Source organism: Apis mellifera, linkage group LG15, assembly GCF_003254395.2.
Source record: "Apis mellifera strain DH4 linkage group LG15, Amel_HAv3.1, whole genome shotgun sequence".
In the NCBI taxonomy this organism is placed as follows: Eukaryota; Metazoa; Arthropoda; class Insecta; order Hymenoptera; family Apidae; genus Apis; species Apis mellifera.
This window is the reverse complement of record NC_037652.1, coordinates 3,169,130-3,185,468: the sequence shown is the minus strand read 5'-3', so window position 1 is coordinate 3,185,468 and position 16,339 is coordinate 3,169,130. Positions and strand designations below refer to the sequence as shown.

Genomic DNA, 16,339 nt, shown 5'->3' with positions numbered 1-16,339 from the left:
TTCTTTTCTTGGAATCAGATCATTCATTTTCGTCGTGATAAATCTTAGTAGATATGTCATATTTACATTTCCAGAATCGTCGATTAATTTTGAAAAGATCGAATAATTCTAAGTGGAAAAGTACAATGTTTAAATTTGTTTTTTACAATTTGTTGAAAAGTGGAATCGAATTGAGGGGAAAACCGATTTGTGATCGTTGCAGGTGAAGGTATGGTTCCAGAACCGACGGACGAAACACAAGCGGATGCAGCAAGAGGAGGAGGCGAAAGCGCAGCAGCAGTCCGGGGGCGGTGGAGGCGGAGGTGGCGGCGGCGGCGGAGGGGGCGGGAACACGAACAACAATTCCAACAATAAGAACACCCATCACGTGAGCAAATGGCAACAGGAGACCGGAGATTATCACCACGAGGAGGAGGAGGAAGAGGAGCACATCGATCCGGAGGCGGAGGAGTGTTCTAGCGGCTCGGAGGCGTAGCTAGACGTTCTCTGCCTGGACTAAGGTGCCAGGAATTGCGTCTGACCGACGATGTTGCTCGAATTTGCGGCAACCGATCATGATCGAATACGAAGGGAAGGCATGAAGAGACAGAGAGAGAGAGAGAAATAAAAGAACCTTTTGGATTTTCGCACTGTGCGATGGAATCGCCGGAATTGCGCCCGTGTACAAAATTTGGAATTGCGGGGGTGTGAAGCTAAGGAACATCTAGAGAGAAGATGTATCTAACAAAGTCGAGAATTTCTTTTTTTTTTTTTTTTTTTGGAAGGATCGCGATTTGGAATTGCCGGAGAAGGAATTTTTTTTTTTTTCTTATCGTGAACGTCATCCAAAGAACGTCGCAGTGAAGTGTTAGAGAGTTTGAAAAGATTGGGGATAAACAAGAGAAGGGAAGAACTTTCGGCTTGGAATTGCCGAACGTTAGTGCGAAGTGATGGAAATCGAAAAATTTGCTTGCCGATCGAGCAGGAATTGTATAAAAGAAATTGTCGAATAGTGAGATCGCGCGTGTGTCACAATCTTGGTAAGTGAGTGTTGCGCGAGGATCGATCGTCTTCTGTAATTCAGCTCGAACAGAGTTCGACAGAGACTTCTGGAATTGTCGAAATTCCGAAAAAAAAAACGCATCGAGGGAAGAAAGAACGCAACGGAACGAAAGCGGCGGAAGAGAAGAGAAGAGAAGAGGCTAGAGATGTAACGGAAAGAGAGAAAGAACCGGAAGCAACGACAATCGAGAGGAATTGTCGAGGAATTGCGCGAGAATTCCAAAGATTTGAACGAGCGAACGAGCATTGAACACGCGTTAGAGATAAATGGCCGCTCGTTGATCGTTCGATCGAGGAATTGCCGATTTTTCTCCATCTCCATAGATCGGCAATTCCATTTTAACCGTCATTGGACGTAAGACTGCGTTGGCATCCCTGCGTTGGCAAGACTGACATAGCTCACCCGTGTTCCCTCCTCGTCGTAAGAGAAAAAAGGGAAAAAAAAGAAAAAAAAAACACGCGACCAGACTTTCCAGACGATCGAAGGAGGAATTGCGCAAAGTTTTTCGAAAGTTTTGTGCGCGGAAGCTGGATTAATGGAGGCATTGTTTCCCCTTGGAGCCGAGGCCAAATGGATCGGTTTCCGGCGGAAGCTTCGAGCAACGGTGAAACGTTGAAACGTTTTTCGAGGAAGCTCGATCGATCTTTCGAACTTTTTCCAACCATTCTCGTCTCGAATGGAATTGCGCTACTCTCGATACCGATAATCTAATTTCTCCCGGTGTTTTTCTTTTCTCCATAGTTCCTCGATCGATTCGAAGAGAGAATATGTTCCTTGGGAATATATTTCGAGGATATTCCTCTCGGAATATTTTTAATAAACGGAAAACGGATCGAACAGATCAGACGGGTTTCCCAAATCCTCCTCCTGACGGATTTATTAATATATCGCGCGTTCACGCGCCTTCTTGCCATAAAAATCTCTGATGGCGGAGCACAATTTGCTCGTGTACATATAAATAAATGAATAAATGAATGAGTAAATAAATAAATAAATAAAATAAAATAAAATATCGAGAAGAATCGTAGACTGTGATCCGTGGTGGATCAGGCGTCTTGCGTTTCGTTGTTGAAAGGATCGAAACGGAACGACGTGGTATTTGCGTATGTGCGTGAGTGTACGTGAGCGAGTGTATGCCTGTGTGTGTGTGTGTGTGTATCTGCAAATCTGTAAATATAAATTCGACGTGGAGAAGCGCGTTTTGATCAGTTTTGGAAGAAGTGATCGAGGATTCGTGATGATTACGTTAGAGAGAAAGGAATAAGAGGAATAATACGAGCGCTTGTCGATGATTGGGGCGACCTACGCACACTGAAATACGCGTTTCAATTTCTACGTTTCGTGAAATCAAACAGCCTAAAACGAAATAAAACTTGATATTTGATTCGAGACGAAAGAAGGTAAAGAAAGAGATTAAATAATCCCTTGGATGGAAATTTTCACCGACTCTTCAAACACTCTTTTTCTTTTATTCCACGACTTTTAACAATATTAGAACTTTCATCCAATTTGGAAATTATTTCTACGAATTCATCGCATAAAATAGATCGGGACCACATTTCCTTCATCAAATCGAATCGAAACGAGGAAGATTATCCAAGAAACAGTGTTCGAATCCTTTTATCGTCGTACGATCAAAAAATAATCCAATTCACGAATTCATAAAACTTAGAAAATCGATCTTTCGATCAATTGCTAAATTGGAAAGATTTCATCAGTGTGCGCGGACCGCCGATAAAGCGAGCGATGGAAAAAGAAAGGATGAAAAAAAGACAAAAAGAAAAAAAAGAAAGGAAAACATGAGAGTGCCAAACTTCGTAAAAACCCTCTCCTCTCTCCACCTCCCCTTCCCTCCCCCCTTTTAGAAAGCGAAAAGAACAAGAGGAGGAGGAGGAGGAGGAGGAGAAAAACTCCCCTTTACTTGTAAAAAGAAGAAAAAGAAAAAAAACTCTCGTACTTGCGAATTGTATTCAACTCGTCGTTGTCCCACGAGCGACCAGTATTCCCCTCCCCCCTTCCCTCCTTCCCTCCCCTCTTCCCCTCCCCTCGTGTATTGAAATCGATGTCTGACGATGTAACGATTGAATTTAAATTATTAATTAATCGATCGATTATATTTCGCGCGACGAGGGGGGCGAGCGTGACGCCCCCTTCCCTCCCCTCTCCCCCTCCCTTTCCCCCCTCCACGAGAAACGATCGTTCCCGAGAAATCATCGTTTTCTTCTTTCCTTTTCTTCTCTCTTTTTTTTTTTTTAAATCGTACTCGTACTCCCCTCTAATCCCCTCGGGAATCGAGCGTATCGATCGGGATCGATTCCGTTCGTTCGATCGCCCGGAGGAGGGAGGGGGGAGGGTGAACAGATTCGAATCGAACGCCATTGAGAGCGTACACGAATACACGAATACACGAACATACGAACACACGAATACGCATAACACATACACACGTTTGGATGGATCTGGTGTGATTCCTCGGCGAACGATCGGCCCCCCCTTCTTTCCCCACGCCCGACCGGTCCCGGTGTTTTTTTTGTAAATAACGTTGTACATAAGAAGAATTGTGATTTTACTCGACGTGCAAAAAAAAATAAAAAATAAAAAATAAAAAAAGGCGTAGGATTGTACGGTAATACGGATGAATCAGTTCGTGTTCTAAAAAACGAAATATAGCGAGAAAAAATAAATTATATCATCTCTTCACGACAAATTGTGTGCGTTTCATTTTTTCAACCAGCCTTTATTACGCGAAGATCTGGAGTTTTTTTATTCTCTCTCTCTTTGTCTCTGTCTCGATAATCTTCGGTTTCGATTTATCTTCCCTCGAAATTTCAATAATTCGAGGAGGAGGTACAGAGAGAGAGAGAGAGAGATGGTTTCCACGGAAGCGTCGTGGCTTGGCGAGCGTCGATCCTTGTCGATAATTGCTTTATAATCGCCGTTTCGGGAGAAGGGTAATTACTCGAGTTGGCCCCCAATTAAGCAACCGAAACAACGGAACGAAGAGAGTCGTTATTTTTTTTTTTGCCGGAATCCAGCCAATCGCAGTGCTTGTCGGTTGACAATATAATGGCGGCCTTTTATGAAGACACTTTTCTTTCTTTTCGAGCAATCTTTCCACCGATAATTGATTCACTGTCAAGGTGAATGGATCTCTTGTAGAGAGAGATCATTCTCTTTTTTCTCCTTTCTCAAATAATCTTGCACATCGACCTTGCACGTAGTAATATAATATAATATAATATAATATAACGTGCTCACCGATTCCTTTAAGTATTAAAATTTTTCCTGCGAAACAGAATTCTCTTACCATCGCGTAATTATTAAACCGATCTTTAATTTCCAATATTATTATATAGTTTTCATTAAATAAATTCCAGAAAATCATCGCTCGTAACTCGTGAAATATTTCCATCGTCGAATTCCAATTTCTCTTGTTCCAAGGAAAGAAAAAAGAAAAGAAAGAAATCCCTCGAATTAACGACATCCATTAAACGAAATATGGCAATGTGTGCTCGCTGGACTCAATCAGAGCGGCTAAACGCGAAATTAGCAGCGGATATTAATCGATTGAGAATTACCCCTCAGCAGAAAGGTGGTGGGAGGTTAACACGGGCGATAATGGAGCAAACGCTAATTGGAACGTTGACGAAGGGTCGATAATTAAGGAGGGAGGGTGAAAGGGGAGAAGGTCGATAGCCAATTAATAGATCTCGATAGAGTTGGTCCTTGTGTCTATCGACAGCTCCGTTTTTTCGAAGACGATCGATTATCGATCCTTTTCTCTATCTTCTTTTCTTGCTAGTAATTTCTAGTAATTTTTTCATAAATTTATATTGTATATCGCGATGGTTCTGGAAGGAGATTTGAGGGAGGGTTGCAGAGAAGTTTGGGAGGGATTCTTTGTTAGGAAAAAAAAATAATTCTCTCCTCCTGTCTTTTAAAGATATTGTTATTAATCAATATTTACGTGCTCTCTGGTAAATTTTTCCAGAGTTATTAAAGTATGTTTCCTTCTATAATAATAACAACGAAGTATCGAGGATTTTATTAAAAATGATAATATTCCCCGGTACGTACGTATTTGCATAACGATCGTCAATTTATCATTTACCTAATTGCTTTCAACAAACACTAATAAATTAATCAGAAACGAGAAAAGTAATTAAAAAAAAGGAACGAGAGAGAGAAAAAGAAAAAAATATCCAAGCGGTATAAAAGAACGATCCAATGAATTATTTATGAACAAAAGAGAATACATGAATGCATGAACAATTATTCATGAATTAGAGAAATAATTACCTGGTACATAGAAACCACTTAACTAAATTAAGTCACTCTTATATTCAAGAAAACTTCAATTAACATCCTCATTCAAAGATCAATCTCATTCAAAGTCCATAGTCATTTATTCTCCCGAGATATATCGCATCTTATCTTAATTAAATGTTAATTAAATATCTGTAGCCTATTAATCATTTTTTTAATTATCAATTTTCATTACTTGAAAATCATATTACAACAAGTGAGAGATTGTCACAATCGCTGTATTGAAAGGAGCAAAGAAAAAAAGAAAAAAAAAAGAAAAAAAAAAAAGAAAGAAAGAAACGAAAGAAAAGAAAAGAAGAGAAAAAAAAAAAGGAAAGAATAGTATCTACTTTGCTTTTACCAAAGATATATTATATAAATATTATAATCAAAATTGAAAATAAATTACACTCCGTCTCATAATCATCAGCTAAAGCTCATTAAGCCTCTATACAGCCGCGTATAAATAAATTTTTGCATTCACCATTTCAAAGATTAATTTCAACAAAATTCTTTTAAGAAGAAAATTAATTTACATCACAAATTATCGTAACTATATTATTCAAACTTAAAATCCAATCCTATTATATCCTTATTAACCAAACCATCTCCTTACCACCTCCAATTATCACCAAATTACAATCAAATAATCATCATCATCATCATCATCATCATCATCATCATCATCATCATCATCCGACTGCCTTCGAACTCGAATCAGAACACTTGGCTGGCGCGACAACGCCATCTCTCTCTCTCTCTCTCTCTCTCTCTCCCTCGACAACAACACCTCGACTCCGACGTCCACGACTTCGATATCGGAAAAAGACGAGGAACACCTTTCAGAAGAAAAAGGACGGCGAGAGGGGGGCGGAGGGAGGAGGAGGAGGAGGAGGAGGAGGAGAGAGAACGGGTGCGTGGTGGGGGTCGTGGAGGGCCGCAAGTTGAGAACTGCTAATTATGTAAATTGCCGGTGTTGCAAATTACCCTCACAGAGTTTGCGTTCATTCTGCACACAATCCACACACGGTCCCTGCACACCTCGCACGGAATCCATCCACTCGGATACTGTTACTTCCTTCGAGAAGGAGAGCCGGACGATGAAGAAGAGGAGGAGGAGGAGGAGGAGGAGGAGGAGGAAGAAGAAACAACAATGAAAAAAAATATAAAAGCCAGCCATCTCGCACAAGTACGTACTCGCTGATTTCACTGTGAAAATTTATCCATTTTGAAAACGAATCTTTCGTTGGAATAATAAACGACTCTATCGATTCAAATATATTAACAAACGTTTCTCTAATTCGTGATTTAGTGACTCGAATTCTAGTCACGATATTTCAAAGAAAAATGCAATTTGAGAGGAAAAGATGATAGGAAAAGAATGCCAACCTCCTTCCAAGCTAAACAAACGTAAAAATCGGAGAGGAATCCTATCCCTCCATCCATCACTTATCGTTAGATGGTCCGCAACACCCAATCATCGGGGCCCACGGGCATCCATCGAGCGGCCGATCCCATCGGCGAATCGGTGTACCACAGATTCTCTCACGGCCGAGCCAGTGTCATCGCGGCAATGAAAATATCCATCAGGGTTTGCTTTTCATCCGGCTAAACATTGTACATGCGGTCGTAGTAGGCGCGTCGTTGAGTACCGGTTATGAGGGACGACCACAAGGGATACCGAGAGAGGATCTCGAGGATCTCCTCTTCTTCCTTTTCTCCTTCTTCTTCTTCTTTATTTTATTCTTCTTACACGGCCAGTTTCAGAAGAGCGATATTTGGTAGGCTGAGAGCACACATAGGTGCGTGTCGTGTCAATGGCAAATTATCAGAGTGTTATGGAGTTTAGCATACACGTTTCTTAACACAGTGTAACAGAATCGATTGAATAAATAGTTGATCTACTTTTAAAACAAAGGAAAATTGTTTAGGATAGGATATTCGTGTCATCTTTTTACAAATTGATTAATTTTAATTGATATTACGTACTTGTTTTTCATTAAATTACGAATAAAATAAATTTTTATTTTCTTCAGCAAGATTCTATTCTTTTCTTGACTAGCTTGTGCATTTTATATTTTCAATTCGTCCCTGCTTAAAATATACAAATAAATAAATCCTTCCAATCAACAGAGAGATAAGCAAACTAAAACAAACTTTATAAAATTATATACATATATTGAAATATAGATATATGGGTAACATTGAGTACATAATTTCCAAGTTGGGTGGCGTAATGGATAGTTGGACTAGAAGATTGATCATTGTCATAAAACTTACCCAGTTCTACAGATTTGCGTTGGCCGAGATTTTAAGGCGATATCGAGGCAATGCTCGGTCGAAGTTAATCGACCGGTACAATCGACGGAGCTAATAAAATTGCTCGATCCCATTGGATCGATATATATGTATATACATATACGATCGTATCATTAGCTTTATTTTGGAAACTCGTTGAAAGTGAGGGAGAACAGAAGCCGTGGAAACCGGTTAGGATCGCGGGGCAATTATGGAACTCATCGATATGATTGAGTGGAATACCGTATCATTAGCTTTGTTTCGCGGTGTGGAATCTTCCTTGGAAGAATCGTAGAAACTCTAGAAACTCTGGTTGATATTTGGTCTCCAATTCTAGGGTTATTTCTAGTTACTTTTTAAAAAATTGCATCCATTCTTTTTAAAACTACATTTATCTCGAATTTGATTCATTGACAAGTTATGTAAAATAATAAATTGATACTTGATTGAAAAGAAAGTTTCTTAAATTTCTAAAATATCCTTTTTTTTGTAGGAATATTCGCTCCAAAAATCTCATTCCTTCGTGTCTTCCGTATCACTACATTGAGGCCCATTAATCGTATCGCTTCTTCGGTTTCGTTCTTGCCCTTCTAATTACACTACTCAGATTCGTGCAGCACCTGGGAACATCACGTAAGTCTCTCTTTCACGAGACTCGATTTACACAAATCTTTTTTTATAACAATCTATTTACCATTTTCAGGATGAAAAGAAAAGAAAAGATTCTTGAAAAAACAATCCCAACCTCCAATATTCCTAAACATTTCGAATCGAAATCATTAATTAATCAATTAATTGATTAATTAACAATCTCTCGTGTAAAAATTTCCTTTCGAAATATCCAAAAAAAAAAAAAAAAAGAATCTATAAATGGCGCGAAGAACGAATCCTCGAACGAATCTTTCGCCCGTTCGAAATCCACGCCCGATAAAAGTGGGCCCGTGCACACGAACAAATCGTTTAATCCGAGTCGGGGTCCCGATCGAGGTAATGACGGCCATAAACTGCAGCCACGGAAGGGTGCACGAAACGAGGCGGAGGAGCGAGCGAGAGAGAGAAGGCGAGGGATTCTGGGCCCGAGCGGAATTAGGCCTGACAGGCGAAATGGGCCTCGTGGTCCCGGGCCACGTATACCTGACTCCTCTTTTCCTCTTCTCCTCCTTCTCTCTCTCTCTCTCTGCTCCTCTCCTCCTTCTCCAACCCGTCGCAACGGTCGGTTCGTGTCCCTCCGCGCGCCGTTTCTCTTTCTCTTGTTTTCTCGGACGGACGTGCAACTCGGATGCCACAAGTCTGCGATCCCAGATGGAGGATCCGGTTCCAGGAATCGAGCGTGTAAAACATCGGTTAAAGGCGTGCTTTCCGACCGGGAATCGATGGGAAAACAATGGGCCGACAGCTCCTAAAGTGTCTGACAAATGTTCCGCGCGTGTTGCCCATCCGGGGCCTCGAACCTCGCGGATTCTTTTTTTTTTCCTTTTTTCCTAACTTGCGAAAAATTTGGGTGGCGTTCGAGGATTATATACACGTGGACGATAGTCGAGCCGTGGTGTTTTTTTTTTTTTTTTTTTTTTTGGAAAGGTGGAAGAGGCTTTGGAAAAGGTTAAGAGTGGAAATATAAAATTGTGGAAAAATATTGTTCCTTTTAGGAAGCCATTTTTAATTAAGGAAGTTTTGAGTGAAATTGTTGAACTTACGACTGCTATTATAGGATGAATGTTCTTCAATGTTTCTTTAATCTGGTTCAATTTTTGAATTTTAGAAATCCTATCGAATCTTGGAATTTCTTCCAAGACGCAAAGTTCCAGCATTGGAAAACTTTCGACGTATCGTCATCCGCGATTGGCGTTTCCAATAAGTCAGCGTCCACTAGTCGGGAGTGTTTGCATTTGAATAACACGCTGGCCGACACGAGCTTTTTCCACGAATGTGTGCCGCGAGATAAATGGACAATCGGGACGTGGACCACCGAGCAGACAGGGTAAGCAAGCTCGTAAAGTCGAAATTAAAGCTGGATTAACAGGGTCGATCCATGGATCGAAGAATCGATTTTTCTCTTTTAAAACGTGAAATTTCGCGAGAAGAAATCTTGATTAATTCTTCGAGCTGCAAAATGAAATGGAAACACGTTTAATTTTTTAATAAATGGAATATTATACTTGAAGGACAATATTATAAATTCTTGAAATCTAATTAATTATAGAATTAATCTAATCTATTATTAATTAGATATAATTCTTGAATTAATTCTATAAATTCATTTTGTTGTTTAATGACAAATATAATCCAAAATTTAAATAATCAATCCTTTCAATTTTCCAATTTACCTTGACTTTTATATTACATCGCATGATCGAAATAATAAATCTCTTGAGCACAAGTTAATTTATATTTTGGATTATTATTATCTCTGATATCTTGTTTAATTATCCGATTAAAAAAATTCAACAAATCCGTGAGATTTAAAAACGAGGGGAAATTAATCACGCGAGAAGTAAGTCGATATAAGAAGAAGTTGGAAACGGAAGCCGAGACTTTTCCATTCCCGGAAGCCGACAAGCGTATCAAGGGTCAAGCGATCCGCTTCGAATCGAGACACAAATCGGGTGTGGAATGGCGGGTCTTTCACGGTAGGCTGAGCAACATCGAGGAAGACGTTGGCCGCGATATGATTAGAGGCGAGAAGTTGCGGCAAGATCGATAGCGGGACGTTAACAGTGTGGAAATCGCGGAGGCCTGCTATTTTCCATCCTTGCTTCCTGCATCGAAGCGCTACCACTACAGCTTTCCGCTCATCGGCGCCTGTTGCTCAATGATATCGATATCGAGTAGAGATTTATCGATCCTTCGTCCTTTTTTCCCTTCTTCTTCTTCTTTTTAACGATTTGTGAAACTCGCGTTGGGGATTATATTCACTCGTTTGTTGATCAATATTATTTTCGCGCGAGAAAACTGTTATTATTTAACGAAAACTGTGAACAAATTTGTGATTAATGAATTCTATCCTCCATTCTTTTTCTCCTATTCTTAAAATCTTTCGATCGATATTTTATTTTCATTGATTTATTTATACGTGTTGAATCAACAGCAAGTTTGAAATTGATGGATTCGTGTTCGTTTCGATATCGATTAATATTATTTCTGTGTAAAAATTATTTTGAGAAAAAATATTGTTATTCGAATTTCAGAAGAAATCGAAACGAGAATAAGTAAGAATTCCTCGTTTCCTCCATTCCACCCAAAATCGTTTGAAAATCTGGTCTCACAGTCAGTCAGTTCAACAAACTTTCAGCAAACATACCCACTCTTTCTCTCTCTCTCTCTTTCACTCCTTTTTCTGTCCTTCTCTCCTTGTACCCTCGAGCTCTGGCCATCCGGAGGGATCGAAGTCACCGGGGAACACAAATTCGCGTGTCCCATCTAATACCATAAATCTGTCATCCGGCGGCGGGGGAACAAGCTCGTTTGACTCGCGTTGCTTTGTCGGTGTGGAACGCGGCGGAATTCGCAATTTAGGCTCGTCGCCGGTCCGCGCGTGTAAGAATCAGTCCAATCGAGGGGATCTCCGTGGAGGCGCAACGGTCCAACCCGCGAGAAAGAGATAATTCTTTAAAGGGGATCCCCGGTTGTATGCCTGGTATACTCCTCCTCCTCCTCCTCCCCCCTCCCTCCTTTCTCTGTCTTTCGTTCACTTACCTCCTTCTGCTCCCTTTCCCCCCCCCCCCCCCTAGTAGTGGCCACAAGGTGTTCCACGGGCAACGTGGAACTGTCCGACCTTCTGCCCCACACCCTTCTCTTTCCCTCGAACACACCCCCGACAATATTGTAAACAAAATGGTACCAGTATTTCATTGGTAACCCGACACCCCCTTCGTTGAACCCACACGCATCGCCTTCTGCCGCCTCCTCGTTTTCCTCTTCCACTTTTTCTCCTCCTCTCGTACCTTGTTCCTTTTCTATATACTCGTTTTTTCTCCTCCTCCTCCCCCCCTGACCGACTTGTTTGGCTCCGGTTTGAGATTTTGCACGATTTCGACGATTTTCGAGGGTTCGGATATTCACGTACGTTGTATAAGTTTTTAATGTATATATATATATTATTGTATTTAAAATTAGGATGAAAAATACGAGTACGAAGATGTTAACAATGTTAATAAAGCAAGTACAAAGTGTTTACAACGCTTTGCAAAAAATTTAGGAATCCAGGTGCAATTATGTAGTAAACCGATATCGAGAAATCCTATTGTAGATAATAAGGAACTAGTTTGAAATGTCTATATACGGTTGCCAGAAATCGGGCGTGTTTCGTTTTGATCCGAGCATAGAACTAGTTTGGAATAATCATTCAGATCCAAGATCCCCGTGGTTATCTACGTGAAATTTCACTCCGATCAAAGAAACTAGTTCTCTAGAAGAATTCGAAAACACGATCACGGAAACTCGATGGTAGAGAATTCCCGTGCTAACACTAATCTTAACAATCAAACGAACAGTCGAACAACGCTCTCTGTACTTTTTACCAATAATGAACTGGCTTTTTCCGCGGGGAAAAGAAACTGGCTCCATCTGTAATGTACCATTCCAACCTCTAAGTACGCTCCACGGCCAAATAAAACTCATACGTCGCTTCGATCGCAACACGTCAATTAACCGTACTTTCGCCGTGGATCCTATCACCTGGTGTTACACGCAAAAACGAGAATTGTAAAGTCCAGCGTTGAAACCAGCCGTCGAATACAATCTCCACGGTTCACAGGTAAATCGTTCGACAAGTATGATTACCCGGTTACGGCAAAAAAAGCACGAGCAGAAATCGCATTAACAAGCTCTTAATAGCGGCCGCGATCGCCATCGGAACAATCAGACCGTTTCTTCGACTCCGTGTTATTTTCCTTTAAGAAACCATTCCTTCTTCGAAGTGAAAAAGGAACGAATCGAGGAAAAATATCGCGGACGGTTGTTCCTGCGGGAGCAACGTTGGTGTACGGTAGAAATGCAAATTCGAGGGAAATCGAGGCTGGAAGAGGTTAGCTTGGCAAACATATAGTTATGTTGGCCCAGGTTATGATAGGTTCGCGTGGCTGGGCCACATTAGACAGATCCACGGATCGAGATCTCGAATTGTAGAAATTCCGATTCTCGACAGAGAGATGATACTCGGTTATTAGGCGTGTAACGCTCTTCCAAGTCTCTTTTCCTTCGCTTTCTATACGATCGGCCGGCACGGACTTCTCTTGTATTACACGATTCGTCTTACGTATATACCGGGCCTGGATCGTTTTCAGATTGTAATTCCACGGATTCGATTCTCGACCAGTCGAGAAGAGGGATCGTAAGAGGAGGAGAGAAAATTACGGGACATCTTTCTTTCCGGATTCGCGACTGGGACAGGGAGCATTTAAGAGAGTTGGTGGAATTCTTCGATCGGATCGTGTTTCGGTAAGTGTTTATAAATTATTCGAAATTGAATAGCGTAGCGCAAGAAGGATAATTTTCATGATAATTTAGAGAGTGTTTTTTATAGTGTAATATTATTTCTATTCATTTCTATTTCTATTTCTATTTCTATTCGATTTGATGGAAATTCAATTGGAAATTAGGTTATGTAGACTCTTTGTTACAAAAGAATATATCGCATATTTGCTGCTCGAAAATTTATACAGGTATTTATTCTTGATAAGATATATTTCAATTATAAAATTGCAAATAGAAAGAATTATATTACATATAGAATGGTACATTATCATATAATCTTTATGATTATTACATATGTATAATTTAGAAATTTTATTTATGGCAACATAAAATTGATTTTACTTTAAAATATAATATATAATAATGTATAAATATAAAGACACATTTTGAAAAAATTTATGTAGTAGTTCAAATCATTTAAAAGTTTCTCTAAAATCTTAATTTTTATTATATTTTTACACAAGTATACGAATCGTACGTTATAATTGATTTAAACTGATTCTTTCTTTTCAAATTTATAGAGAATTGATGTAAAGTAATTAATTTAGATAAAAAATAAGAAAGTTTTAGTCGATTCATCTTATTCTCGATCTAACCTAACCTAAATCTAATCTCTTTTGAAGAAAAGTACTATCTTTCGAATCAATATCTTCCCTTTCATCGTGATTTCCATAATTTGTAATAATTTCTCTAAACACTCCCTTTCGAACAGGTGTGTAACCACTTTATCTTTATTCCGTTCATCGAATGAACAATCGCGGAAGGAATTTCACAAGTTTCTTCAACTCGACTTTCGTTCGATTGTATATTATAACACCGGTTTTCGTGGTCGACTCTCGAATCGAATGCCATAAAAATGCATACACCGGGCCCACTGAACGAACGACGTCGCAGCTGATGGACTTTATATTGACATGTTGAACGTTCCATTCGTAAATTTGCATAAAGTTGCGGTTCTTGTTTATAGGGATAACATAAAGATAGTATTGATATAGGGATTGTTGCAAGAAGCGTGGCTAATTGCGATATAAAAAAATATATTTTAATTAAATGACATTTATTCGTCGCAATGCAGGGAGATTTATTGAACTTTTTAATTTTAACTTTTCGTTCATTCGCAACGTTCTTAATTCTGCTACCTTCCCTCGAGGGCATCTTTGACCCAATTGCGAAATAAATATGGGATCATTATCGATATATGTGTATTTAATTTTTCGTTTCAATTTTACGTTAAGTCTTCTGAAGTTATATTTTTATGAAAATTAACAGATAATTGGATAACGAAGAGAGTTACTTTTAGCGTTTCGCGAAACAAATTTTCGATATTAGTTTTTTTAGGTTACACAAATATTTTTTATTTCATCGCTGTTTACGTTCGATTGTTTTAAATTTGCGGAGGAATTTTCTATAGAATGTTTAAACGGATATCTCTATATTTTATAAATTGTAAATGAGAATTATGCACTGTATCAGCGTGTTCAATAAAATTCCTTTGCCAGCTAGTAGAGTGATCATCGATTTCCACATTCCAACGTTAAACTTCTTTGGATTCCACGCGAACCGATTCCACTCGTATGCGCATACTTTCCTCCAGTTCGCCCTTTCTCAAAAATTCCCACTATATTTACATTAAAATGTAAAATTAATTATTATCTCGCAAGATAATCTTAATAACGATGTAAATCGAATAAGAGTATTTAGAGATTAGTTTTATATTTCTCTGATTATTTGGGAACAATAAGATAGTTGCAAAATTGAGAAAGAATTTTTGAAGAATTATTAATTAGCCAAATTTTTAAATTGAATTCAATCATTGAAATATTAATCAAAAGAAATTAAAATTAATTTTTTTACAATCTTTAAAGAATAAAAAGATAACGATTATTATCTCGTAAGATAATCTTAATAACGATGTAAATCAAATAAGAGTATTTAGAGATTAGTTTTATATTTCTCTGATCATTTGGGAACAATAAGATAGTTGGAAAATTGAGAAAGAATTTTCGAAGAATTATTAATTTTTAAATTGAATTCAATCATTGAAATATTAATCAAAAGAAATTAAAATTAATTTTTTCACAATCTTTAAAGAATAAAAAGATAACGATAACGATTATTATCTCGTAAGATAATCTTAATAACGATGTAAATCGAATAAGAGTATTTAGAGATTAGTTTTATATTTCTTTGTTTGATCATTCGGGAACAATAAGATAGAAAATTGAGAAAGAATTTTCGATATTATTAATTTTAATTAGCCAAATTTTTAAATTGAATTCAATCATTGAAATATTAATCAAAAGAAATTAAAATTAATTTCTTCACAATCTTTAAAGAATAAAAAGATAACGATTCTCGATATTTCCTATATAATAATAGAAGAACTTCGATTCGAATCGAATATCTTGGGGGAAAAAAAAAGGAGATAAATTCGTGTTTATTTATAAAAATTAACGAAAAATAGATTATCGCTTTATTTCCCCCGACGTCTCTATTACACGGAAAGCGAGGGCAGGTTAATTTGCCCCTTCTCGTGGGGGGAGGGAGGGGAAGAAGGGAGAGGAAAGGAACAGGAGGTTATTAGAAGGGCTTATCACGATCAACTTTCTCGCAATTAACGCTCACGAATAGAATCGGTGGACTTCTCTCTCCCTTAGTGACTTCTGGCCGGATACTAAACTACCCGTGCGTCCGATCGATCGATAATGAACACGTGGAAGTATTCGAGCCGGGGTACGTGACCGTGCATGCACACGCACGCATCTCCGCACTTTCTTCCATATGGAATGCCCACGATGATCCATCCTATATATACTCACGAATGCGTTATAATCATCCGCGACGACATTGTAATATCGTTCTAACCGCGAATAGAAGACGCGTGGTAGAAGAAGTATTACTCGACGTGACTTCCTCGTCGTTGATCGTTGATCGATGGACGGATCGATCGATCATCGACGAAGGTGAATGCGAATAGGAGAGGATTATTGATACTTTCTAAACTGGCATCGATTATTTCTTCGTTTTCTTTCTTCTTTTTTTTTTTGTATATTTCTTTCGATTAGATTAGTTGAAACAGTGTTTCATTATATTTATTATAATGTTTGCTCGATTGATTTTAATTGGATAGAATTTTTGATGACGTGATATTTGAGAAAAATCGTGAGAATCTTTCCTTTCGCCGAGATCAAAAAAAAAAAAAAAGAAAAAAGGAAAGAAAGG

General features: G+C 38.7%; 1 protein-coding gene across 1 annotated transcript in view; it reads left to right on the top strand.

Moving 5' to 3' along the window:
* The window catches only part of LOC552099 (homeotic protein empty spiracles), a 47,788-nt gene extending 44,039 nt beyond the window's left edge, over positions 1–3,749 (top strand). The window contains exon 3 of the mRNA XM_624478.6: positions 203–3,749. Within this exon, the coding sequence (XP_624481.3) occupies positions 203–475 (273 nt within the window). The 3' untranslated portion in view covers positions 476–3,749. The remainder of the gene's footprint in view (positions 1–202) is intronic.
* The last annotated feature ends 12,590 nt before the right edge of the window (positions 3,750–16,339 follow it).